We start from the raw sequence: 25,309 nt of genomic DNA on the forward strand, positions 1-25,309 counted from the left end.
AGTTTCAATTTAATGACAGAGAAATGTATACAATATACATCCTGAAATGCTTTTTCTTTGCAAAACATCCACAAAAACAGAGAAGTGCCCCAAAGAATGAACGACAGTTAAACGTGAGAACCGCTAAGATCCCCCCCCTAGCTCCCCCTTCCAGCGTGTAAGCGGTGGCGAGCAACAATCCCCCTATCCCCGACTCCTCTTCAGACTAAAATGCAAGAGAGAACCAGTAAATAAAACCCAAGCTGGGTTCACAGAAAACAAGTCATTACCAAGATGTAGTGATATCTAATTCCCAGTAAACACTCTCAATTTAACCCATGCAATTCCAGGCATACAGATGACAGGTAATGATGTTTAAAGATATCACTACCCTCAGAATTATATCCCTCTCAGCTTTGAATACAGTGACTCAGCACCTCTCTGGGGGAGAAAATTCCTCTGGTTCCTGATCCTTGGAGAGGGGAAATTGTTCCTCATCTCCGTCTGAAATTATGGTCTCTTATTCTAAAACTGTACCCTTGTTCTAGATCCCACAAGAGGGGGAAACACCCTCCCAACACCCCCCTCACTCTGATTCCTGCTCCAGTCACTGAGCTCACCTGCTGACTGCCTCCTCTTTTCTCCTCAGAATGGATGGGAACTGTGAAAGGAGCTCGGGGAGAGACAGTCTCCTTAACTGCTGGGATCACAGTCGGGCCGGGCGTTTCTGAGGTGGTGTGGAGGTCAGATGGAACCAAAAAAGCCAAATACAGAAGTGGAAACATTTCCTACTTCGGTCCTGAGGAGTACAAGCGACGGATAACTCTTCATCCCAGGAAATTCAGTCTGGAAATCCGTAATCTACAGATAGAGGATGCCGGTGATTATGAGGTGGAAATTGCCGTGGGTTCTGGAGCTGAATCTAAGGCGAGAGTGCGACTGGAGGTGTACGGTGAGTGAGACACTGCAAAACGGTCCAGATTTCACCAGTTCCTGAAACATCCTAATAAATGGGTGACGGCAGATCCTGGCCATTCCACTCTTTACTGAACCACACCGACTGATTGTCCATGTCCAAGACATTCATTCTTGGGGGTAGAGGTGGAGAGTTTGGGAGGGCTGGTTGGAGTAGCTTGTCTGAGTATCTGCAGTGACATTGACAAGTACACACAGCGGCCACTGTGTACCGGTGGTGGAGCTGAAATTCCCCCAGAGGATGCGATAATTGCTGTCGTCGATGGAGATGAAAAGAGTGGTCTCCTTGCAAAAGAATCATGGTTGCATCACCCTGAGGAGTTTGTATCCTGGGAGTCTCCCCAGTCCCTTCTCTTCGGGACGGTGTACTCCTTTGGACTGTGGCCATGACAGGGGAAGAAGGCGGCACCCTCCCGTAGTCAACTCCCCCCACATAGTGTGGTCCTTGGCACCCTGAAGGAGCCAACTTCCCCACCACGTGGTTCCTGCACCTCAGGGCAACCTCCACCTCGGAGGAAGGTCACCTCCTCCTCCTTCATTGAGGGATGCAGAGATTCCATCAAAGATGAAGTATCCACCTCTATCCCTTCTTCCTCCTGTCCAGCTCCCCCAAGTCTCAGAGCAGGTGGTCTCTCTGAGATCAGCCCAGGGTTGAGGATAGGACCGGACCTGAGAAAACCACATTATCGGTGGATGCCAATGATGTACCTGTACGGGAACAGCTCGCACAGAGATCCACATAGTTCTATAGCACAGGTCTTCAGTACCACACCTTGGGTGTAGTCTGGTCCCATAGCTGTTGCTGTATCCAGTACTCTGATATCACAGGGTATGAACTGAATTGTCTGGAGACTGGTTTCTGTGATGGGGGATCTCAGGAGGAAGCTGAGGGAGATCATCCACTCAGCACTTCTGTCTGAACATGGATGTGAATGATCAGCCTTATCTCTGGCACTCACACGCTGGGTCTTACTGTCAGTGAGGGAGTTTATGGAGACTCCACCGCCCATCAGCTGTTGTTCATGACCAGATGTGAGGGGACTGTGGAGCTTTATTCTGATCCGTGGGGTGTGAGATCTCTCAGGTCTGTCTCCCGCAGCAGACTGCGATTGAGCTCACATGTCATGTGACCACTGTTTCGTTTACTGTGAGTGTCACTTTAAAAAGGCTGGATGAGGCGGGACTATGACGTCAGTATAACAAGCTGCGATGGACCGCTGGGATATTGAGTAGTAAGAAGAGAAAGAGAGAGCGAGGAAGCTTTGGACCGCAAGCTGCCAGCAGGGTCTTGCTGTTAATGGGTAAAGTCTGATACTTTCCCATGCCCAAAGGATTGGGTTGATCAACACATTGGATGTGTGATCCATATGTGGATTTTTGTTGGAGTATCCTGTGGCAACCACTTTTGTTGACCCTTACCTGGATTCGGGTGTGTTATATGGTAACCACTTGTGCTGAAGGACATTCTGTGACTGTCACCTTGTGATATCTCAACGAGGATTTCGGAATGACTCGACGGATAAGACCTTCGACGACTGTTACTTCATTTACCCAGTGTGAAAACTGTGGAACTTTTCGTGATTGCCTCCTCTCTACATCTTAATGTGGTTACAAATCTTTCCCATAATTTATTCCGTGGATTATTGAACCTTTTCTATTGTCATCTTAAGACTTTAAGAATTATTCCTAAGCTTGACAGTTTGGGAGCAAACTGTTAACTTCTGTTTATTTTGTTTAATTTCTTATATTTTTGAGTAGATACTAATAAAGATAGTGGTTTTAACGTTGAAACCTAACTCCATTTATGATCTATTGCTGCTGGTATGTAACAAAAATTGGGGGTTCAGCCGCAATTCGAACAAAATTGGAGCTTATTGATTGATTGATTATCGATCTGATTGATTACTTTCCTTTTGATTGACTTGTGTGTGGAAGCCAGCAGCAATGGATATTGAGGGATTTCTGGCATTGACAACCCCTGAGGCATTAGGGGAAGCCTAAAAGGATGACTTGTTGGCCATTGCTAAAAAGCTGGGAATTGTTATGGTAAAATCATATATGAAAAAGGTAGAGATTCAGAGGAGAATAGCAGAGTGCTATATTTCTTCGAGGGAGTTTAAAGAGGAGGTGTTAGAAAGGTTTCCTGAAAGTAAAGCAGATCAGTTACAGCTGGAAGAAATGAAGTTAGAGAGACTTAAATTAGAGGACAGGGAAAGACAAAGATAGTTTGAAGCTGCGGAAGCAGAAAAACAAAGGAGGTTATAATGATGCAGCTGTATAAAACTCTGGTTAGGCCACACTTGGAGTACTGTGTCCAGTTCTGGTCACCTCACTATAGGAAGGATGTGGAAGCATTGGAAAGGGTACAGAGGAGATTTACTAGGCTGCTGGCTGGTTTAGAAAGTATGCATTATGATCAGAGATTAAGGGAGCTAGGGCTTTACTCTTTGGAGAGAAGGAGGATGAGAGGAGACATGATAGAGGTGTACAAGATAATAAGAGGAATAGATAGAGTGGATAGCCAGTGCCTCTTCCCCAGGGCACCACTGCTCAATACAAGAGGACATGGCTTTAAGGTAAGGGGTGGGAAGTTCAAGGGGGATATTAGAGGAAGGTTTTTTACTCAGAGAGTGGTTGGTGTGTGGAATGCACTGCCTGAGTCAGTGGTGGAGGCAGATACACTAGTGAAGTTTAAGAGACTACTAGAGAAGTATATGGAGGAATCTAAGGTAGGGGCTTATATGGCAGGCAGGGTTTGAGGGTCGACATAACATTGTGGGCCGAAGGGCCTGTACTGTGCTGTACTATTCTGTGTTCTATGTTCTATGTTTGAGCTAGCGAGGTCAGAGAAGCTACCGCTGGGGGGTCTAGCGTTTGACACTGGTGATAGGTTTGTTGCCAGTTAGGAAGTTAAATTGGTCCATCCATTTGATGAGGCTGAGGTTGATAAATACTTTCAGCATTTTGAGAAAGTTGCTCAGAGCCTACAGTTGCCAAGGGGGTGTTGGCCTCTTCTGTTACAGAGTGTAATTAAGGGTAATGCTCAGCAGGCTTACTCTGCCCTATCAGTTGAAGATGCAGCTAATTATGAGACAGTAAGACAGGCTATGCTTAAAGCTTAGGAGCTGGTTCCAGAAGCCTACAGGCAAAGGTTTAGGAATTTGAAGAAATCTGTGAACCAGACTCATGTGGAATTTGCTGATGAGAAGTCTGTTTGTTTTGAACGGTGGTGCACATCTAAAAGTGTGGATGGTGATTTTGGCAAACTGAAAGAGTTAGTTTTAATTGAAGAATTTCAAGGGTGTGTCCATAATGACATAAAGACATATTTAGATGAGAAGGATGCGGCCACTTGGCAAGAATCTGCTAAATTAGCAGATGAGTTTGCTCTAACCCACAAGTTTTAAGTTTACCCTGAGTAAGACCTTCCAAAAGAGTAGCATGGATAGTCAGGGTAAACCAGAAATTAAATCTGGGACTAGTGACAAAGGTAAGGATGAAGGGAAGCAGTTAAAGGAGAAGCGTTCTGGTCCTATTTGTCACTACTGCAGGAAAGCTGGTCATGTTATGGCTAACTGTTTCCTCCTAAAGAAGAAGAAGGAAAAGGAGGCATCCAGATGTCTGTGTTCAATATGTTGAAACACCTGTAAACCCACAGAGTTCCGGACCTTCTGATAAAGCTCTGTCAGGGGCTGAGATGTCTGACCCGATTAGGAAAGAATTCATTCCTTTTGTGTCAGTGGGGTTTGCTTCAGTGAACGAGGGGTCAACCATGGTACCAGTGAAAATTCTTCGAGATACGGGGGCTTCTCAGTCACTCTTGTTAGACAGTGTTCTAGTCCAGCGGTCCCCAACCACTGGGCCGTGGACCGGTACCGGGCCACAAAGCATGTGCTACCGGGCCGCAAGGAAATGATTTGATTTGGCGATATGAGTCAGCTGCACCTTTCCTCATTCCCTGTCATGCACTGTTGACCTTCAACGCATGCGAGGACCTTACCCACGTATCATCCATGTCAGCGCGGGAAGGAGATCAACTCCTCGAACTTGCAAATGACAGCGGGCTGAAAAGTATGTTTGACATAACATCTCTGCCGGCATTCTGGATCAAAGTCAAGGCTAAATATCCTGAGATAGCCATGAAGGCACTGAAAACATTGCTTCCATTTCCAACATATCTCTGCAATGAATGCAATGAAAACTAAATTGCGGAATAGACTGGACATAAGGAAGCTCCTTTGAGTATCGCTGTCTCCCATCACCCCTTGATAGGACCGTTTTGTTGCAGGGAAACAAGCCCAGGGCTCCCACTGATTCAGCGATATTGGTGTGTTGCAATGATTTTATATGTTCATATGGGGAAAATATGTGCTGTGTGTTTAATATCTAAACGTTACTTGAAATGTTATAATGCTATTGACTTATAAGTGACTTATATAACCATATAACAATTACAGCACGGAAACAAGCCATCTCGGCCCTTCTAGTCCATGCCGAATGCTTACTCTCACCCAGTCCTGCACTCAGCCCATAACCCTCCATTCCTTTCCTGTCCATATACCCATCCAATTTTTCTTTTAATGATAATATCGAACCTGCTTCTACCACTTCTACTGGAAGTTCGTTCAACACTTACTTCAAGCTCCCCTGTCCTCCCCTGATAATTGACTTATCACAATATTCATGCGAGGAAAATATGCGGTGTGTGTTTAATATTAAATTTGTTAGGTAAACCCTTTTAGAAATGAAATTGAGTGTATTAGCCACTTATCACCTGCAGTTCAATCATGATTAACGCCCCCCACAGACAGAATCGCCAAAAACGATTTGTAGAAAAAAAAGGGCACGTACACGCTTGCGCACACAGGTGCCCGCGCAAGGCTTCATGGCCATTGTAGTCTTTCTTGGGGTAAACACAACATATTTCACTGCTATTCTTGTCCGTTGGCAACCATCTGCCCCCCCCCCCCCGTTGGCCGGTCCGCAAGAATATTGTCAATATTAAACCGGTCCGCAGTGCTTAAAAGGTTGGGGACCCCGTTCTAAAGTTTGGTGATGAGACTGCCATTGGTGAGGTAAATCTTACTAAAGGCATTGGGGGTGACACTGTTTCTGTACCTCTGCACAAGGTAATTTTGAAGTCAGAGTTAGTTTCAGGACCTGTTAAGATAGGACTATGACCCAGTTTACGGTGACAGGTGTTTCTTTGTTATTAGGGAATGACCTAGCTGGTGGCAAAGTTGTCCCTGCTGTGCAGCTGACAATTAAGCCAATCACTGATGATCCAACGATAGATTCTAACATTTATCCCTCGTGTGCAGTAACTCGAGCTAGGGCAAAGAAACTTGCAAATGCAGATGATCCTGTGCAGCATGGTTCCGCTGCTCATGATAGCCCAAACAGGGACTCAGATTTTGGTGACTTGTCAGCGAATTTCCTGCCTTCATTGTTTGACCAAGATTCTTGTATTAGGTCTGACTATAATGACTTGTTTTTGTCCAGAAAGGATTTATAGCAGAACAGAACAGAGACCTTGAGATTGCAACCTTGAGGGGAAAAAGCTCTCTCAGGTGATGAGATTGAGAAAGTGCCAGTGGGGTATTATATCAAGGATGGGGTGTTAATGAGGAAGTGGAGACCACCTGATATTTTTGCAAGTGAGAAACGGGCAATTGTTTACCAGGTTGTAGTTCCTGAAGTCTATAGGAATTAGATTTTAACTTTGCCCCATAGTATGCCCTTGGGTGGCCATCTAGGTGTGAATAAAACTGTGGACAAGGTTTTGAAACAATTCTCCTGGCCTAGTTTGAGGAAAGATGTTGCGACATTTTGTCGAACTTGTCATAGTGGTCAGGTTGTGGCTAAACCTAATCAGGTTACCCCAGTGGCCCCACTGCAGCCTATTCCTGCATTTGGTGATCCCTTTTCTAAAGTTATTGTGGATTGTGTTGGCCCATTGCCAAAGAGTAAAGCTGGCCATCAGTATTTGTTAACCATCATGTGTACAGCATCTAGATTTCCAGAAGCAATACCTCTTAGGAATGTAAAAGCTCAAACTGTGTCAAAGGCTCTCATAAAGTTTTTCACTTTATTTTGTATGCCTAAAGAAATCCAGTTTGATCAAGGAAGTAATTTTATGTCAGGATTATTTCAGTAGGTAGTTTATGAACTGGGAGCCAAACAAACTGTGTCATCTGTGTACCATCCAGAATCCCAAGGGGCCTTAGAAAGATTCCATTCTACCCTCAAAACCATGATTAAGGCATCCTGTATTGAAAATGAGAAGGATTGGGATGAGGAAGTTCACTTGCTTTTATTTGCAGTAAGGGAGTCGGTGCAAGAGTCCCTAGGCTTTAGCCCCTTTGAACTTGTGTTTCGGCACCAGGTCCGAGGACCTTTGGCTTTATTAAAAGAACAGTGGATTAACAATAAACTGCATATTAATTTGCTGGATTACGTTTTAAAATTCAAGGGCATATTGCAAAGGGCTTGCAACTTAGAAAAGGAAAATTTAAAATCAGCCCAGGAAGGAATAAAAACTTGGTATGATAAGGGAGCCAAATTGAGGTCATTCCAGGCAGGAGATAAAGTCCTTGTGTTGTTCCCAGTCCAGACAAACCCTCTGCAAGCCAGGTTTCATGGTCCCTATGAGATTGTGTCTAAAGTCAATGTGGTGGATTATGTAGTCAAAACACCAGATAGACGAAGGCCAATGCAGCTTTGTCACATAAACATGCTTAAGCTGTATCATCAGAAACAGACAGAAGCTGTGACTGTTGTTGTCAATAACAATGAATCTAACCTCTCTGGGAACTTATTAGCTGATCCATCTGAGGCCTATTTTAAACCAAAAATTATTTCAGCCAGACTGACGAATTTGACTGTTTTGGAAATTCTTGATGAGAAATTGGCTCATGTATAACCACAGCAATGGCAGCAAATGAAGCAGTTGATCATGAAATTTAGGGACTTGTTCTCTAATGTCCCAAAAAGAACCACAGTAGCTTCACATGATGTAGCTGTCGGGGATGCCAAACCTATAAAACAACATCCATATTGCATGAATATTGAAAAATGTAGAGTTGCTGAACAAGAAATTGAGTATGTTAGAAAATAGTATTATTAAGCATTCTACTTCATATTGGATCTCAGCTTGTGTTACGGTACCTAAAGCAGGTGGTAGTATCAGGTTTTGCACTGATTACAGAAAGGTGAATGCTATAATAAAAACAGGTGCTTATCTCATCCCTAGAGTGGATGATTGTGTAGACAAGGTTGGAAAAGCTAAGTTTCTTACAAAGATCGATCTCTTAAAAGGATATTGGTGTGTTCCATTAACAGAGAGAGGTAGAGAAATTACTGCATTTCTAATGCCTTCTGGGTTGTATGAATACAATGTTCTGCCACTTGGAATGAAAAATGCTCCAAGAACATTCCAGAGAATGATTAATTCTGTAATTCAAGGGTTAGATCACATGGATGCCTATATTGATGATTTTGTCACAGGGAATGACACATGGGAAGGCCATATCTCTGCAGTGGAAAAGCTGTTTGACAGGCTCTCAAAGGCCAAACGTACACTTAACTTAGCTAAGAGTGAATTTGGCTATGCCACTGTGACCTATCTCGGTTATGTTGTAGGTCAGGGCAGGCTGGCTCCTGTTCAGGCAAAAGTTCAGGCAATTTCTGAGGTTCCCATTCCAACCAGTAAAAAAGCTCTCAGAAGATTATTGGGACTGGTTGGATATTATTGCAAGTTCTGTAAAAACGTTGCTGATATTGCTCTCCCATTGACTAACCTCCTGAAGAAGAGTGAAAAGTTTGTTTGGACAGAGCCTTGTCAGGAGGCATTTGATAAATTGAAAGCCATCTTCTGTCACCAACCTGTGCTCAGGTCAGCTGACTTTGCAAAGCCATTCTCCATAGCTGTGGATGCCAGTGATGAAGCTGCAGGAGCAGTGTTACTACAAAGGATGATTATGATGATGTTGACCATCCTGTGGCTTACCTTTCAAAGGAATTCAATGAGCATCAAATATATTACTCCACAATAGAGAAGGAATTATTATCACTTATTTTGGCATTGTGGCATTTTGATGTGTATGTTTGCCCAGCTCAGAAACCACTTGTGGTTTATACAGATCATAATCCATTGGTGTTTTTGAGTAAGGTGAAAAACAAAACTATAAGGTTGTTAAGTTGGAGTTTGATTTTGCAGGAGTATGATCTCTTGATAACTGACATTAAAGGCAAGGATAATATAATAGCCGATTGTCTTTCCAGATGTTAAGCTTGCTATATATTTTTTTTAATAGTGGAGTTGAATTTACTATTTGTATACGGTTCTGCAATATGTTGTATTAGTCTGTAGTATTCTATATGGTAACCTTATATGTATTGTTCTATATATGCAGTTTGCAGGTAAAATTTTACTCTTACAGATCAAAATTTTTCTTTTTGGTGGGAGGTGTTACGTGACCACTGTTTCGTTTACTGTGAGTGTCACTTTAACACACCAGGATCAGGTGGGACTATGATGTCAGTATAACAAGTTGTGATGGACCGCTGGAATTTTCAGTAGTAAGAAGAGAGAGAGAGAGAGGAAGCTTTGGACCGCAAGCTGCCAGCAGGGGCTTTCTGTAAAATGGGTAAAGTCTGATACTTTCCCATGCCCAAAGGATTGGGTTGATCAACACATTGGATGTGTGATTCATATGTGGATTTTTGTTGGAGTATCCTGTGGCAACCACTTTTGTTGACCCTTACCTGGATTCGGGTGTGTTATATGGTAACCACTTGTGCTGAAGGACATTCCGTGACTGTCACCTTGTGATATTTCTACGAGGATTTCGGAATGACTCGACGGATAAGATCTTCGGTGACTGTTACTTCATTTACCCAGCGTGAAAACTGTGAAACTTTTCGTGATTGCCTCCTCTCTACATCTTAACGTGGTTACAAACCTCTCCCATAATTTATTCCGTGGATTATTGGACCTTTTCTAGTTTGCCATCTGTAGATTTAAAAACCATTCCTAAGCTTGACAGTTTGGGAGCCACACACACATATAACACTGTTAACTTCTGTTTATTTCGTTTAATCTTTTATATTTTTGTATAGATACTAATAAAGATAGTGGTTTTAAAAGATAGGGGTTCAGCCGCAATCTGAACAAAATTGGAGCTTCCTGATTGATTATCGATCTGATTGGTTACCTCTCTTTTGATTGAGTTGTGTTTGGAAACCAGCAGCAATGGATATTGAGGGATGCCTGGCATTGACAACCCCTGAGGCATTAGGGGAAGCCTAAAAGGATGACTTGTTGGCCATTGGTAAAAAGCTGGGATTTGTTATGGTAAATAGTCGATGAAAAAGATGGAGATTCAGAGGAGAATAGCAGAGTACTATATTTCTTCGAGGGAGTTTATAGAGGAGGTGTTAGAAAGGTTTCCCAAAAGTAAATCTCTTATATGGAGGAATTTAAGGTGGGGGCTTATATGGGAGGCAGGGTTTGAGGGTCGGCACAACATTGTGGGCCAAAGGGCCTGTACTGTGCTGTACTATTCTATGTTCTGTAAACCAGATCAGTTACAGCTGGAAGAAATGAAGTTAGATCTTCGGCGACTGTTACTTCATTTACCCAGCGTGAAGTCTGTGGAACTTTTCGTGATTGCCTCCTCTCTGCATTTTAACGTGGTTACAAATCTTTCCCATCATTTATTCCGTGGTTTACTGGACCTTTTCTATTTTGACATCTTAAGACTTTAAGAACGATTTCTAAGCTTGACAGTTTGGGAGCCACACACGTATAACACTGTTAACTTCTGTTTATTTCATTTAATCTCTTATATTTTTGAGTAGATACTAATAAAGATAGTGGTTTTAACATTAAAACCTGACTCCATTTGTGATCTGTTGCTGCTGGTACGTAACACCCTGTGTTACAGCTTCACCAGCTGGCAGCTCACCATTTTGAGGTTCTCCTTTTTCTGCTCCCAGAAGGTCCCTCTGAAACCCTCATCAAAATGTGTTTGGTGCCCTCAGTGTTACTGGGCCCAGAACTGATCCTGGTGCTCCCAGTGTGGTCTAATCCAGGGATTTGGATTTGGGAGTGTGTGGAATAGTGGGGACTGACAGCAATGGGTATATGACAGGTGATTGGAAAGGGGACTGACGGTAATGGGTATGTGTGAGAGGTTATTGAGGCAAAACCAGTAGGCTTAATAGCAGTAAATGTATTATTTTAGAATTTGCAGGAAACATAAGGACTATGGGGTATCCACCACAAAATAATAACAATAATCAGCATTAGTCTTGGCCCAAATTTTTTAAAAATCAACTGCACTCACCATTAATGTTTTCAGAGAAGTGAAATCCGTCTGTTGTTGTGATTGGTGGCGAAAGCATCAATGATTTTCTGGATGTCAAGTGCTTTGGTCCTACGGCTGTTTATGGCCAACAGGGCTAAGTTGCTGTTCCGAGCATCGCTGCTGCTGTTCCTTAAGTAGTTTTTGATGCGTCTGAGGCAAGAGAAACTCCGTTCGCATGAGGCAGATGTTACAGGCAGAGTCAGTGATATGCAGATTAGTTTGTATAAATCTATGAATGTATCGCGGTAGGGTCTCATTAGAGCTAGAAATTCCACTGTGTCATTCACTGTGTGTCCTTGCTTTTGTTTTGTTTCCAGCAGACGCCAAACCTGATGTAGCTCTGAAGTCGGGTTCGCTTCAGTCACTCCATAGTATTGGGCCATTGGCCAAAGACAATTTTTGTCGAGGAAGGACTTGTGTTTGGGTCTCAATGCTGGAGACTCCAGTCAGAACATTCCCAGTCTCAACTGAGAACTGTCTTTTCATTTCAGTCAGAGGTCTGTCTATAACCGGATAGAAACAGTGGTTGCGAAGGTCATCAGAGGATGTGACAGGTGTGCATTCAGTTTGGGCCTCAACAACAAAATCATGTAGGTGGCGGGGTGGCTGGGCCTGTCTCCTTTCATGTGGTCTGCTCTGTATACCGGCCTTGATGCACAGGTCCCTAGCTCTTGTCTGAATTTCACTCCATGATTCCTCTCCCCATTTTGCTGAGAGTGCATCGATGGCAGACTGAGCCAAATCCACAGCAGATGAAAGCTCCAAACTGGGAGATTGTAGGTGGTCTGACATGAACTTGGTGACTCGGAATAAATCCTCAAACAGAGTGAGAAGTAAAGCAAACTGCTCATCAATCAGTACATTTACGGCTCTGGTCTCCAGTTTCCTCCGTGCATTTGGTTGACCCATAATATCTTGTAGTGTAGCTAGAATGGCAGGGAGTGATTTCCTTATAGCCCACAAAGGTGTATACTGCCATGCCCAGTGTGTATCTGACAATTTCTTCAACGCCATGGGCTGTGCAGTTAATTCCAGTTCTCTCTGTTTCTTCATGAAATGATCATGGGCAACAGAGTTTGAAACAAAGTTGTAAAGCAGCTGCACAGTTTCAAAAAACTCGCCCGCCCGCTTGTGGTACATTGCTCACAGCATCCACTAAAACAAGGTTAAGTCTGTGAACATGGCAGTGTGTATATAATGCCTGTGGGACCTCTTTCCTGAACCTCTCTTGTACCCCGTTACTGCACCCGGACATCACTGCCGCCCCGTCATAACACTGACCTATACACACATTCTAATCAATAACACACTGGGCGAGTGTCTGTTCAATGCTTTTAAGAAGCGACTCTGCGTCCAACCCTTCTGCTGGAGTGAAGTGCAAGAATTCTTCAAGCACTGTTTCATTATTCAAATACTGCACCACCACTGATACTTGCTCCTGTTTACTCAAGTCTTTACTTTAATTCACCATGATGACAAAATATCCAGCCTCCTTGATTTCTGCACTTACTTGACATCTGACCATATCTGCCATAATACCCATAATTTCATTTTGGATATCGTGATGGGTGTTTTTTGCATTTACAGGATTGTCCTTTTTTTTTAGCTACAGTCTTATCAAACTTCGCAATTACACTGAGCAACTCAGCAAAGTTTCCCCTATTGCCAGATCCATCATTCTCCCAGTGTCCTCGCTGGGCAATGCCTTGGCACGCAGTATAGCGTAGAGACTCAACCACTGCTTTCATGTATTCACGGTTTTCTTGGACAATCTTTGCATATCCTTTATCAAGCATGTTTCCCAATCTTGAACCGTCTTATTTTCTCAATCTGAATTCGGCCCATGCCTCCATCGCAAACTTATGAGCTGCACTTACATGGTGGGTTTTGAAAGCTGTTGTAGCTTTCCGCCAGTTGCGGTAACCGGTGACAGTGAAGGTAGACTCAGAATGGAACCCATGTCCTCCACTCAGGAAATGCCTGCATGCGAAGCAGAATGTAGCATCTTTTGTGATTGAATATTCCAGCCAGGAGTACAGGTCAAAATAGCCACGAATAAAACTCCTTTGCTGATTGCCAGACTGTTGCGAGCAACGAAGGGTACTTTTTCAATGCTGGCCGATGGGGTCCTTCCTCAGGCTGCTGGCTGACATCGCTAACAGTATTCCCACTCGCACTAAGGGCAGCTTCATCCATGTTCTCTTCTGAATCCCGCTCCATTTCTTGTTCCCCTACTTCGCCCTCACACTCCTTCGATGAACTGCTGTCGTCCTCATCCCCACTTACTTCCTTCTGCATGTCACTTTCAATTAAGACATGCTCAGGCTGAGACATCACTGATTCCTCTGGATGAGGTCGTTTTCTCACTAAAACTGGATCCATTTTTCACGTCGGCCAAAATAATGCACGTGCCAGGCCCACGCTCGCTTGTAAAAGCACAATGTGTGCGCGTGGCATCCGTTAGTCTCACGAGACCACGGATCTGCGCCTGGATGTATACTATCAATCTCTCGCATGACTGAGAGTGAGTGATATCACCACCTTAAGTGATCTTAGATCAGCTTAACTGATCTGAGGACTGCAACGGCGAGACATTGACAACGAACGAATAAGCAGAAGTGTAGAGTGGATCTGACAGAGTTTATAACTTTATTGCTGTGTGGGTGCTCTGGTAATTGGGGACGCTGTTTCACTAGGTCAACTGGAGAAACAAGTTGTATTCAAAACTATACAGAGAAAGCAAAGCAGCTGCAGTTAATTTCTTGGTGGTGCTATGGTGGTGCTATTGCAATTTCTGCTGGGGCTATAGCCCCAGCTAGCACCACCTTAGCGCTGCCCCTGGTTATCTGCCCTGTCTCATTTCCTAATAGTAGACTAAGTATCAGCAACTCTCGTTGGAACTTCTACACACTGATGAAGGAAACTTTCCTGAACAAATTTGACAAACTCTATCCCATCTCGTCCTTTTACAGTATGGGATTCCCAGCCATTATGTGGAAAGTTAAAATCACCTACTACAACAACCTTATGTTTCTGGCAACGGTCTGCGAGCTCTCTATAAATTTGTTCCTCTAAATCCCACGGACTATTGGCTGTTCTGTAATTTAGCCCCATTAACATGGTCATTCCTTTTTGATTTCTCAGTTCCACCCATAAGGCCTCACTAGTCAAGTTCTCCAGTCAACCCTGATGGAGCTCTGCGGTGATACTCTCTCTGACTAGTAACGCCAGCCCTCCTCCTTTAATCCCTCCCACTCTGTCACATCTAAAACAATGGAACCTCGTAATATTGAGCTGCCAGTCTTGCCCCTCCTGCAATCATGTCTTCCTAATGGCTACAAAGCCATAATTACAGGTGTTCCGCTGAGGGCCAGCAACATAATCCACTCGATTGTCAGGATGACCATCAGGTCCACAGTGATGTAACTGTGGGAGTGTCCCACCACTGGTGAGAATGCGATGACCATTAGGTCCACAGTGGTAACTGTGGAAACATCCCACTATCGGTGAGAATGCGATAACCATTAGGCCCGCAGTGGTAACTGTGGATGGGTCCCACCAGTGGTGAGAATGCGATGACCATCAGGTCCACAGGCCTTAGGAGATACAACCACAGTACAATCCAGTAACAACAGCACAGGGGAGGAGAGATAAATTATGGTGGGGCAGGGAGTGGAAGTGTGGGTTGGGGGATCTGTTCCTGCTCTCCTGTGCTGGGTCTTTGACTTTGTGCGGCCTCTTCACCCAGGATTGTTGAGGCCTCACAAAAGCCCATGATATTGTGTGCAGTTTTGGTCCCCTAATCTGAGGAAAGACATCCTTGCCATAGAGGGAGTACAGAGAAGGTTCACCAGATTGATTACTGGGATGGCAGGACTTTCATATGAAGAAAGACTGGATGAACTGGGCTTGTACTCGTTGGAATTTAGAAGATTGAGGGGGGATCTGATTGAAACGTATAAGATCCTAAAGGGATTGGACAGGCTAGATGCAGGAAGATTGTTCCCGATGTTGGGGAAGTCCAGAACAAGGGGTCACAGTTTGAGGATAGAGGGGAAGCCTTTTAGGACCGAGATTAGGAAAAACTTCTTCACGCAGAGGGTGGTGAATCTGTGGAATTCTCTGCCACAGGAAACAGTTGAGGCCAGTTCATTGGCTATATTTAAGAGGGAGTTAGATATGGCCCTTGTGGCTACGGGGGTCAGGGGGTATGGAGGGAAGGCTGGGGCGGTGTTCTGAGTTGGATGATCAGCCATGATCATAATAAATGGCGATGCAGGCTCGAAGGGCCGAATGGCCTACTCCTGCACCTATTTTCTATGTTTCTATGTTTCTATATAAAAATCAATCTTCTTCATGCAGAGAGGCCCGGCTGACCTGAGCTGTGCGCTTTACCATCACACTCTTTCAGGGTCACACCCAGGTGATCTTCCAGCCTCTACCAACAGTATTTCATTCCACAGTCACCAATTTTAGAGTGTAAGGAACATTGTCATCTCCACCTACTACGCCCTCCCATCTTTCTCACCAGCATCAGTCAAAGGGAGACAGATCACCTCCTTCCATCTCCGCAGCAGATGCATATACCGACTGAGCGCAGATTCCTGCAACTAACTCAGGCTCTGCGAGTGGGTGATGGGTCAGTGTGAACGGAGCTTGCCTCTGTGTCTAATTTCTGTCCTGTGAGTGTGGGAGGACTGTGTCACTGTTTCATACTAGAAGCAGCCAGTCAGTCAGAGTGTGCTGGGGGAGAGGGGTTACTGAGGGTCTGAGTGAGGGTGCCGGACTAACATCATTGAGGATACAGTCAGAGACATTGGAGACTACAATTGGAAGGGGCGATATGGAGTGGAGTGATGAGGGGCTGTTTGGAGGGGATGGAGATATTCAAGGGGAGCGGGGTGGTGGAGCAGAGTGATGTGGGGCTGTTTGGAGGGGATGGAGATATTCAAGGGGAGCGGAGTGGTGGAGCAGAGTGTTGTGGGGCTGTTTAAAGAGGACTGAGGCACAGTGTTGCAGTGACAGGGAGTTTTCTCTGGCCTGTGGTGGGATGGGCTGGATCCATTGATTCCTTGTCACTGGGAGTGTGAGGATGGGATTAATGACAGAATCTTTTATCCTTCCCAGATCCAGATCTCAGAACATCATACAATGGTTGGATGATTGCCACCGTGATCCTCATCGTGATCCTCGTGATCGTCATTCTGTATCTGGTTTATGATAAATGCCACATAAAGCTGCGTGATTCTTGCTCACGTGGGAACAAAAGTAAGGGAAAGAAATCCGGTACACCTGACGGTAGGTGTTTCCCCCACCCCCAAAAAATAATCCAGTACCAAAAACTCTAGCCAGGAATAGCAGCAGGAGGGGTTGGGTCTGCAGGCAAGTGTCTCCCATTCCGACCCTGAGGACATGAGGTCCGACCTCAGGAATAAGGAGTCAGGCTGGGGCAAGAGTGTGAGGTTTGGGAGGAGGAGTTGAACTGGGTAGAGGGTTGTGGAGAGGAGTTGGGGGAAAGGAGTTGGCCACTGCACTCTGTCCCATAGACTCAGTGGGGACATCAGGGCTGAACAGTGGATCAGTCTGGGTTCTGGTATCCCCCCCCCCCCACCCCCGAGGGAGACACCAAGCACAGACTCCTTTGAAAGAGACACAGATGCCAGCATCCCAGGAGGGAGTCCCCAGCTCACATGTAGCCACTGAGGAAGACTGCAACACAAGCCACCTCCTTCACCTGGACAGCTAGTACCTCTCCACAGACCCAGTTATTGGGTAATGGAGCCCACACCCAATGCAGAGTGAGGAGGTTGGGAGTGGGTTTCCATCCCAGTGGAACTTCTGTTCTTGTTCCACAGTCCCAGCGGGGTTGGACCCTCACTCTATGGAGAGGACAAGGATTCAGGTGCAGCATAGAAGCAAAGCAAAGGAGGCTTACAATATGGAGAATTTTAATAGGAAGGTTTTAAGACCTAGTGTGAACAATTTTAAAACCAATAAGGAAAAAAGATGAAAGACAAGGGTAAATTATCCAATAATGTAAAAGAAAATTTCAACATCTCTAGCGAACTGCCTGCAAGGATATTGGTTCCCCTTGGATTCGGGTGCAACCCATCCCTTTGGAACAGGTCATAGATTCCCCAGCAGAGATCCCTTTGATCCAGAAATCTGAACTCCTGCCCCCTGCACCAGTTCTCAGGTGTACAGTTCTCTGCCCAATGATCCTATTTTGTACCAAGACTTCTCGATGCTGACCCTCTCCCTTTAGAATGCCATGGACTCGATCTGAGATGTCACTGACCATGGCACCTGGGAGGCAACTTATCATCCCGGTGTCTATTACGTCCACAGAAAACCTTCTTTACTTCTTTAACCATGGAATCCCCGATCACTACTGTTACTGAAGTCCTCTTCTCCTCCATTCCCTTCTGGGCCGTAGCTCCAGAGTCTAGAGACCTGGTCATGGTGGCACCTCCCCTGCCTCCCCTCCCCCCCCCCCCCACTCCGGTAGGTCATCCCGCTCAACAGCATCCAACAAGATATCATCATTATTGAGGGGAATGGCCACAGGGGTACTTTGTACTGGCTGCCCACTGTCTTCTGACAGTCACCCACTTACCTGCCTCCTGCAACTTGGGAGTTACCAGCTCATTGTACCTCCTGTCATCACCTCTTCTGGTTTCTGGATCACTGGGGAAGGATGAACTGTACAATAGGGTTGAATAACACCTGAACCCTAGTAGATGGTTAGCTTGACCTTGGCAATTGGGAAGGTTTTAAAATCGATTATATCAGATGAAATTTCAGGATACTTGGAAGCAGGTGATGGAATAGGGTGAAGTTCGCACAATTTTGTTCTGATTCTTTGAGAAGGTAACAGGCCAGCTGAGAAAGGAGAGTAAGCTTCAGCAATTTACAAGTACTTTCACAAGGTATTTGACAAAGTTACACTCACGAGGCTATTGAACAAGATAATACAAAATTTTGAAAGGGATAGATAAGGTAGAAGTAGGAAAGTTGTTTCCATTGCTCGGTGAGACAAGAACTAGGGGATATTACCTCAAGATTCAGGGGAGAAGATTTAGGATGGAGATGAGGAGAAAATGTTTTTCCCAGGGAGTGGTTAATCTGTGGAATTCTCTGCCCAGGGAAGCAGTTGAGGCTTCCTCACAAGATATATTTAAGAAACAGTTAAATAGGTTTTTACACAGTAAGGGAATTAAGGGTTATGGGGAAAAGGCAGGTAGATGGAGATGAGTTTATGGACAGATCAGCCATGATCTTATTGAATGGTGGGGCAGGCTCGATGGGCTGGATGGCCTACTCCTGCTCCTATTTCTTATGTTCTTATGTTTTTAAGAGCCCATGGCATCGTTGGTAAGGTACAGCATGGATAGAGGATTGTCTGACTGGCAGAAGTTAGAGAGAGTGGGGATATAAATGCTCTTTTTCGAACACCTGCCACAGACCAACGGAGTATCAAAGGTTTCTGGGCTGGGACGGTACCTTTTCACATTACACGTGAATGATCTCGATGAAGGAGCAGATGGCATTGTGGATATATCAGGATCAAGATAGCCCGGAGGTACAGTTGGTGTCACAGAGGCACAGAGTCGAGTCTGCTGCAGGACCTGGAGAGGTTGGGAGAATAGGCAAAGATGACTCTGAGAGGAAGAATAATGTTGTAGCCTGGAATGAAATGGACAGACAATTCGCGTTGAGTCAGTATTAAAGAAGGGGAATGAATTGTTAGTATTTAGTTTGGAAGGGTGTGGATATAATAGCAAGAACAAACTGCTGAGGCTTTGTAAGGAGTTGCTTAGACCCCATATGGAATATTGTGAACAATTTGTGTACTGTATCTAAGGAAATATGTGCTGCCTCTGGAGAGGGTCCAGATAATGTTCACAAGAATAATTGCAGGAGTGGAAGTCTTCAGGTATGAGGAGTGTTTGGCAGCTTTGGGCCTGAAAAGGATGGACCTCAGAAGAGTGATGGAAAGGATTCACTAAATCATAACAGGTACTGAAATGCCTGGATGACATGAAGGTGCAGAGGATGTTTGTCAGTGGGAGAGTCCAGGACACAAGGGCACAGACTCAGAATAAAGAGATGTGCTTTTGGAACTGAGGTGAGAAGGAGTTTTTTCAGCCAGAGGCCAGGAATCTGGAATTTAAGGATGAGATTAAAAGGTTTTCAATTGGTAGAGTAGTTCAGGGTTACAGAGAAAAGGCAGGAGAATGGGGCTGCATAAGGAACCAACCACAAATAAATGATGGAACAGGCTCAAAGGGCTAAATGTCTTAAATTTCCTCTTATATTTTATGGTCTTATGGATCTGCAGTAAATTGTGCTGACCACACTCCTCGATCTTTGACTCTCCATTTCCTGTTCCTTATCCTGCACACACCCGATCACTGGGTATACTGCCCTCACACCTGGTCACTCGGGTACACTGCCCCCAAACTCCCGGTCATTGGGGTACACTGCCCCCACACTCCCAGTCACTGGGGTACCCTATCCTCCCACACACCCCATCACTGGGGTACACTGTCCCTGCACACCCAGTTCCTGGGGTACACTGCGCCCCCCCCACACCAAATCACTGGGTCACACTGTCCCCACACACCCAGTCACTGGGTCACACTGTCCCCACACACCCAGTCACTTGGTCACACTGTCTCCACACACCCAGTCAGTCACTGGGTCACACTGTCCCCACCCACCCAGTCACTAGGTCACACTGTCTCCACACACCCAGTCACTTGGTCACACTGTCCCCACACACCCAGTCATTGTCCAACACAGACAGTTACTGGGTCACACTGTCCCTACACACCCAGTCATTGTCCAACACAGACAGTCACTGGGTCACACTGTCCTCACACACCCAGTCATTGTCCCCACACATATGGTTCGTCTTCATTGTCGCTATCTTTCAAGGTCGAGGATGATGGTCTTCGTTCCATAAATAGCGAAGACGCCTGTGCGTGTATTTGTTTAACGTGTACTTGATGTTGCACTCCAAGAAGCACACGATACTTCACAAATCAACCAACTGATTCCAATGGCATGGAAACCACGACGATTGGAGCTGATGGATTGGTTGCTGCCTTCATCCGCCTTCACAGCCGCTGAGTTCGAAGTAACTTCGTCCGCCTGTTCCACTGTTGAGGTCATGGTTGGAGTACTGGAGTACTCAGTAACATAGGATTACCGGAGGACTCTGTACCCCTCATAACTAGTTACTGGTGTACAATGTTCCCTACACACCCACTTACTGGGATTTACTGTCCTCCACACACCCAATTGTGAGATGTGGTGGGGAGACTTTGACTTGTGTGGGTGTGATGTTTTGCAGGATATTGACCAGTGTGAGAGATAGAGGCAGAGTAACTAAAGTGAGGTTTATGGGACATGTCAGTGGAGATGAGAATGAGGAAGGGAGTCGGGGTGTTGTGATTTGTGGCAGTCGAGGTGACATTGCAGAGGATGAGTAGGGACCAGATGAACATATCTTACGTTGAGGGTCACTGGGAGATTCTGTGGAGGGGAGGCCAGGTATCAGTATCACGACTGGAAGCCCTTAACTCTGCTCTCTATCCCACAGACCAAGTGGAGACCCAGCCTTTGGAAAATCAAAAGAAGGAGCCTGCAACTGATGCCCCGGAATAGAACCCAGCTCACAGATACCCCCTCCATCGGGACAGCGAGTACCTCTCCAAACTCAATCACTGGGAAACGTTGCCCACACCCTCCTGGGTGTGTTAGGGGTTAGTCCTCCCCTCTACTGGAACCCCTGCCTTTGTTCAACAATTCCAAATTGCTTTATATACTGTGGGTTCTGCAGTGACTGGTGATAACCCCACTCCTGGATCTGGGATCCTCTCTACTGCACACAGGCCCATGTCCACTACTCGTCCACCTGACTCTCCCTCCTTTTCCTCCCTGCTGCTCAGATCTAACACTGCCCACCTTTCCTCCTGACTCTAGTCCTCAGAATTTACAACTTTCTTGTCCTCTCCTGTGTCCCCACTCAAAGCCCTGTGCCTACATCATTCCCCAACATCCCCACACTCTGTTATCACAGAATGCTCTGTTCATTTTCTCACGTTTTTTTTTCTCTTCCTCTAACCTACCTGGGTAAAATCAATAAGACCACAAGACATTGGTGCAGAATCAGGCCATTCAGCCCATCGAGTCAGCTGCAATATTTGATCAAGGCTGGTCCATTTCCCTCTCAATCCCATTCTTCTGCCTTCTCCACATAATCTTCCATGCCCTGACTTATCAAGAATCCATCAACCTCAGCCTTGAATATACTCAATGATCTGGCCTCCAAAGCCACCAGTGGTAACAAATTCCACAGAAGGAATACCCTCTGGCTAAACAAATTCCTCCTCATCTCCTTTTCAAATAGACATCTCTGTATTCTGACATTGTGACCTCTAGTCCTGTACTCTCCCACAATCAGAAACATCCTCTCCACATCCAGTCTATCTAGTACTTTCAACATTCGATAGGTTAGAATGAGGTCCTCCCTCATTCTTCTAAATTTCAGTGAGTACTGTTCCAGAGCTATAGAATGCTGTTCATATGACAAGACTCTCAAGTCCAGAAACATTTTCTGAACCTCCTCTGAACCCCCTCCAACATCAGCACATCTTTTCTTAGAGAAGTGCCTTTAGAGAATCCTGCACAAGGAATCACATGCCCCTAGGGTTTTGGCCTGAAACATCAATTGTACTCGTTTCCATAGATGAGTTCCTTCGATCTCCAGCATCTGCAGAGTTACTCTTGTTTGTGGTTGTATTCCCTTTGCACTTTGCATTTATGAATTTTCTCCCCGTTTAGAAAATAGTCTACCGTTTTATTCCTCCTCCCAAAGTGTAGGACCACTTAGTTCCCAACACAATGTTTCATCTGGCACTTCTTTGCCCAGTCTCCTCATCTGTCCAAGTCTTTCAGCAGCTTCTCTGCCTCTGCAACACTATTTGCCCCTCTAACTACCTTCATATCATCCACAAACTTGCCCACAAAGCCATCAATTCCATCATCGAAATCATTGATACGCAACGTTAAAAGAATAAGTCCCAACATCGCTACCTGTTGGAACACAATTTGCCAGCAGCAGCCAATCAAAAATGTTCACTGTATTCATACTTCTTGTCTCCTAATTATCCAATGATCTTCCAATCCCATGTCACCTCTTTTCAAGGATATGATTTATTTTTTATCAACAGGCTGTGCTTCACCCTCTACCTACCTGCCTGTCATTTCAATACAATGTGTATCCATGGATGTTAAGCTCCTAACAATAACTTTCTTTCAGTTATGACTCAGTGATGCCCACAACATCATACCTGTCAAGCTCTAACTGTGCTACAAGACCATCTATCTTGTTTTGCATGCAGCGTGCATTCAAATATAACACCTTCAGTTAGCTGTTTTCCCTTTCATAAACTTGTCAGCCCCAGCTGATCAGTCACCCCGAGCTTCAAAATGTACTGCAGCCCCACACTGTAACTTCCTGTTCCCCACCCACAATCCCTCCCGGGACATCCCTTCCAATTCTTATTGCCTGATTAACCATTGACATCCTGGAGGACAGTCCCAGAGGTTGGAGCCTGAGCAAAACCCAGGATGTCGGATGTCGTGAAGGGTCCTGTGAAGCCCCCGCCCCAAGATTCTGGGGCTGTGGACCGCCACACACTGCAAGAGGTTTATTGTTAATATTGTGCACTCCCTGCCAACATGAACCAGTGAAGGTTTCACCAGTGAGATCACGCTCAGTCTTTCAGCCCTAGAGATTGGTGATGAGGTATCGGGCAGAGGGCACATTTTTTATCTGTGCACTGTCAAATTTAATAGCTTGGCCAGCATCTGTGGAGAGTTAATGTTTCAGGTCACACACATCTCTCTCCACAGATGCTGCCTGACTTGCCTCAGGCTTCCAGCAGTTCCTGATTTTCCTAGGGATTTCCAACCTGTACAATTGCTTTATATTTACTGCTTGAGATTGTCTACTTTATAATAAATTCTTATACAATATTTTCCCAGACCATTCTGTTGTTGGAGTTTGTTGGGCTGCAGCAGGTTTACTCAGATATGGATGGGTGCAGGGCCAGAGGGTGTTAGAGAGATGGATGGGTGGAAGGCCTGTAGGGGTTTTTACAGAGAGGTGGATAGGTATAGGAGCCAGAAGGGGTTTCACAGAGACGTGATGGGTGTTGGGGCCATAGGGTATGACCGAGAGATAAGATGGGTACAGGGCCAGAGGGGATTACAGGGAGATGGATGGGTGGAAAGACTGTTGCTGTCTGGGCCAAAGTGGGATTACTGAGAAATGAATGAATGAATGTTAGGGTTGGAGGGGTTACAGTGAAATGGATATTTATAGGGGCCGGAAGGGGTTGCAGAGAGATGGGTGGGTGCAGGGTCTGGAAGAGGTTGTAGAGAGATGAGTGGGTGTAGGGTCTGGAGGGGGTTACAGAGAGACGGATAGGTATAGGGGCCAGAGGGGGTTTCACAGAGACGGGACGGGCGTAGGGGCCACAGCGTATTACCGAGAGATGGATGAGTGCAGCGGCCGGAGGGGATTACAGAGAGATGGATGGGATCCACGGGAAGGACACTGGAATTGAACACTGAACTCTGACGCTCTGTGAAGCTCCTCACATCCCACCCTTTCACTGACCAACACCCATATGGCACTCCCTGCCTCCCACCCCCACCCCTGAGATTACTGGGTGACTTCGGGGTTGGGGAGGAGACACTGAGGACAGATATTGACCCACAGCAGCACCCGTTTGCGTGTTGTCTTCCTTCTCGCACCCTGTTCCATTGCTTCCACTTTCCTTCCCCCATTTCAGTCCCTGTGGTGCCCTCAGCTCCTCGCTCCCCATCTCCACCGTGGATCGGAGACGCGCGGCGGCGGAAGTTAGCTCATGGCGTTCTGTAATCTGATTGGACAGCCCATGGACCAGCGCTCTAGGATTGGCCGAAGTGGTTGTGGAACAATCCAATTGAGCACCGTTATTACTGCACATCTGATTGCCCGTCGCCTGGCTGCCGTGTTTACCGATTGGCTGCTGGAATACCGCACTCCCTGATTGGGTCGGCTGGAGGCAGCGCAACACGCCGCTGACCGGACGGATCAGGAGCCGCCGGACTGGTTCGCTGATGTGACGGTGACGGTGACCGCAAAGCGACACCATGGAGCTGTCCCGGACTCTTCGGTTTGCCGTGTTCGCGGGTGAAGGGGTCCGGGGAAGAGGGTGTATTCGCAGGACACCCTTCCTCCGGTCTGTGGGCGCACCCGTTCCTCTCAGACCGGGCCTTCCCCACAATCCCTCCACCCCCACCCCGTCTGTTAGATTCTTCATCTGTCAACAAGGGGAAAATAACTGGGCGAAGGCTGGGGAATAATAAAATAACGGAGGAATTAAACTAATATTGTTATGCCCATGTTTGTGGGAGACGTAGCCGAGAACCGCTGCCTCTCTGAAAAAACTCACTCACTGACACACACACACACTGTCTCTCACACTCTCACTCTCTCTCTCTCTCTCTCTCTCTCTCTCTCTCTCTCTCTCTCTATATATATATATATATATACACACACACATACATACATACAACCATACTTGCATATATATTGCGGAGGGGTGTTGCCTTTTTAGAAACACAATGCATATTACTTTACTGTAATTATCCTTACTGTAATACTACAGCTCCTGTGTATACTCAGGAAATGTGTGTTGAAGGACAGGCTATTGGCTTGTTTACTCTGTTACGCAGAGGCTACACTACAGAAAACGGGGGAACTGAATCTCCAGTTGTCATGTCGGAACGGATGACTAAGGTTTGAGTTCATACATAGAAACAGAAAACCTACAGCACAATACAGGCCTTTCGACACACAAAGCTGTGCCAAACATGTCCTTACCTTAGAACTATCTAGGGTTACCCATACTCTGTTTTTCTAA

General features: G+C 45.7%; 1 protein-coding gene across 1 annotated transcript in view; it reads left to right on the plus strand.

Moving 5' to 3' along the window:
- The window catches only part of LOC140210146 (muscle M-line assembly protein unc-89-like), a 37,676-nt gene extending 14,294 nt beyond the window's left edge, over positions 1 to 23,382 (plus strand). Inside the window, exons 4-6 of the mRNA XM_072279027.1 lie at positions 629 to 931; positions 16,452 to 16,622; positions 20,932 to 23,382. Of these exons, the coding sequence (XP_072135128.1) occupies positions 629 to 931; positions 16,452 to 16,622; positions 20,932 to 20,996 (539 nt within the window). The 3' untranslated portion in view covers positions 20,997 to 23,382. The remainder of the gene's footprint in view (positions 1 to 628; positions 932 to 16,451; positions 16,623 to 20,931) is intronic.
- Positions 23,383 to 25,309: the final 1,927 nt, after the last annotated feature.

Source organism: Mobula birostris, chromosome 14 (genome assembly GCF_030028105.1).
Source record: "Mobula birostris isolate sMobBir1 chromosome 14, sMobBir1.hap1, whole genome shotgun sequence".
Classification (NCBI taxonomy): domain Eukaryota; kingdom Metazoa; phylum Chordata; class Chondrichthyes; order Myliobatiformes; family Myliobatidae; genus Mobula; species Mobula birostris.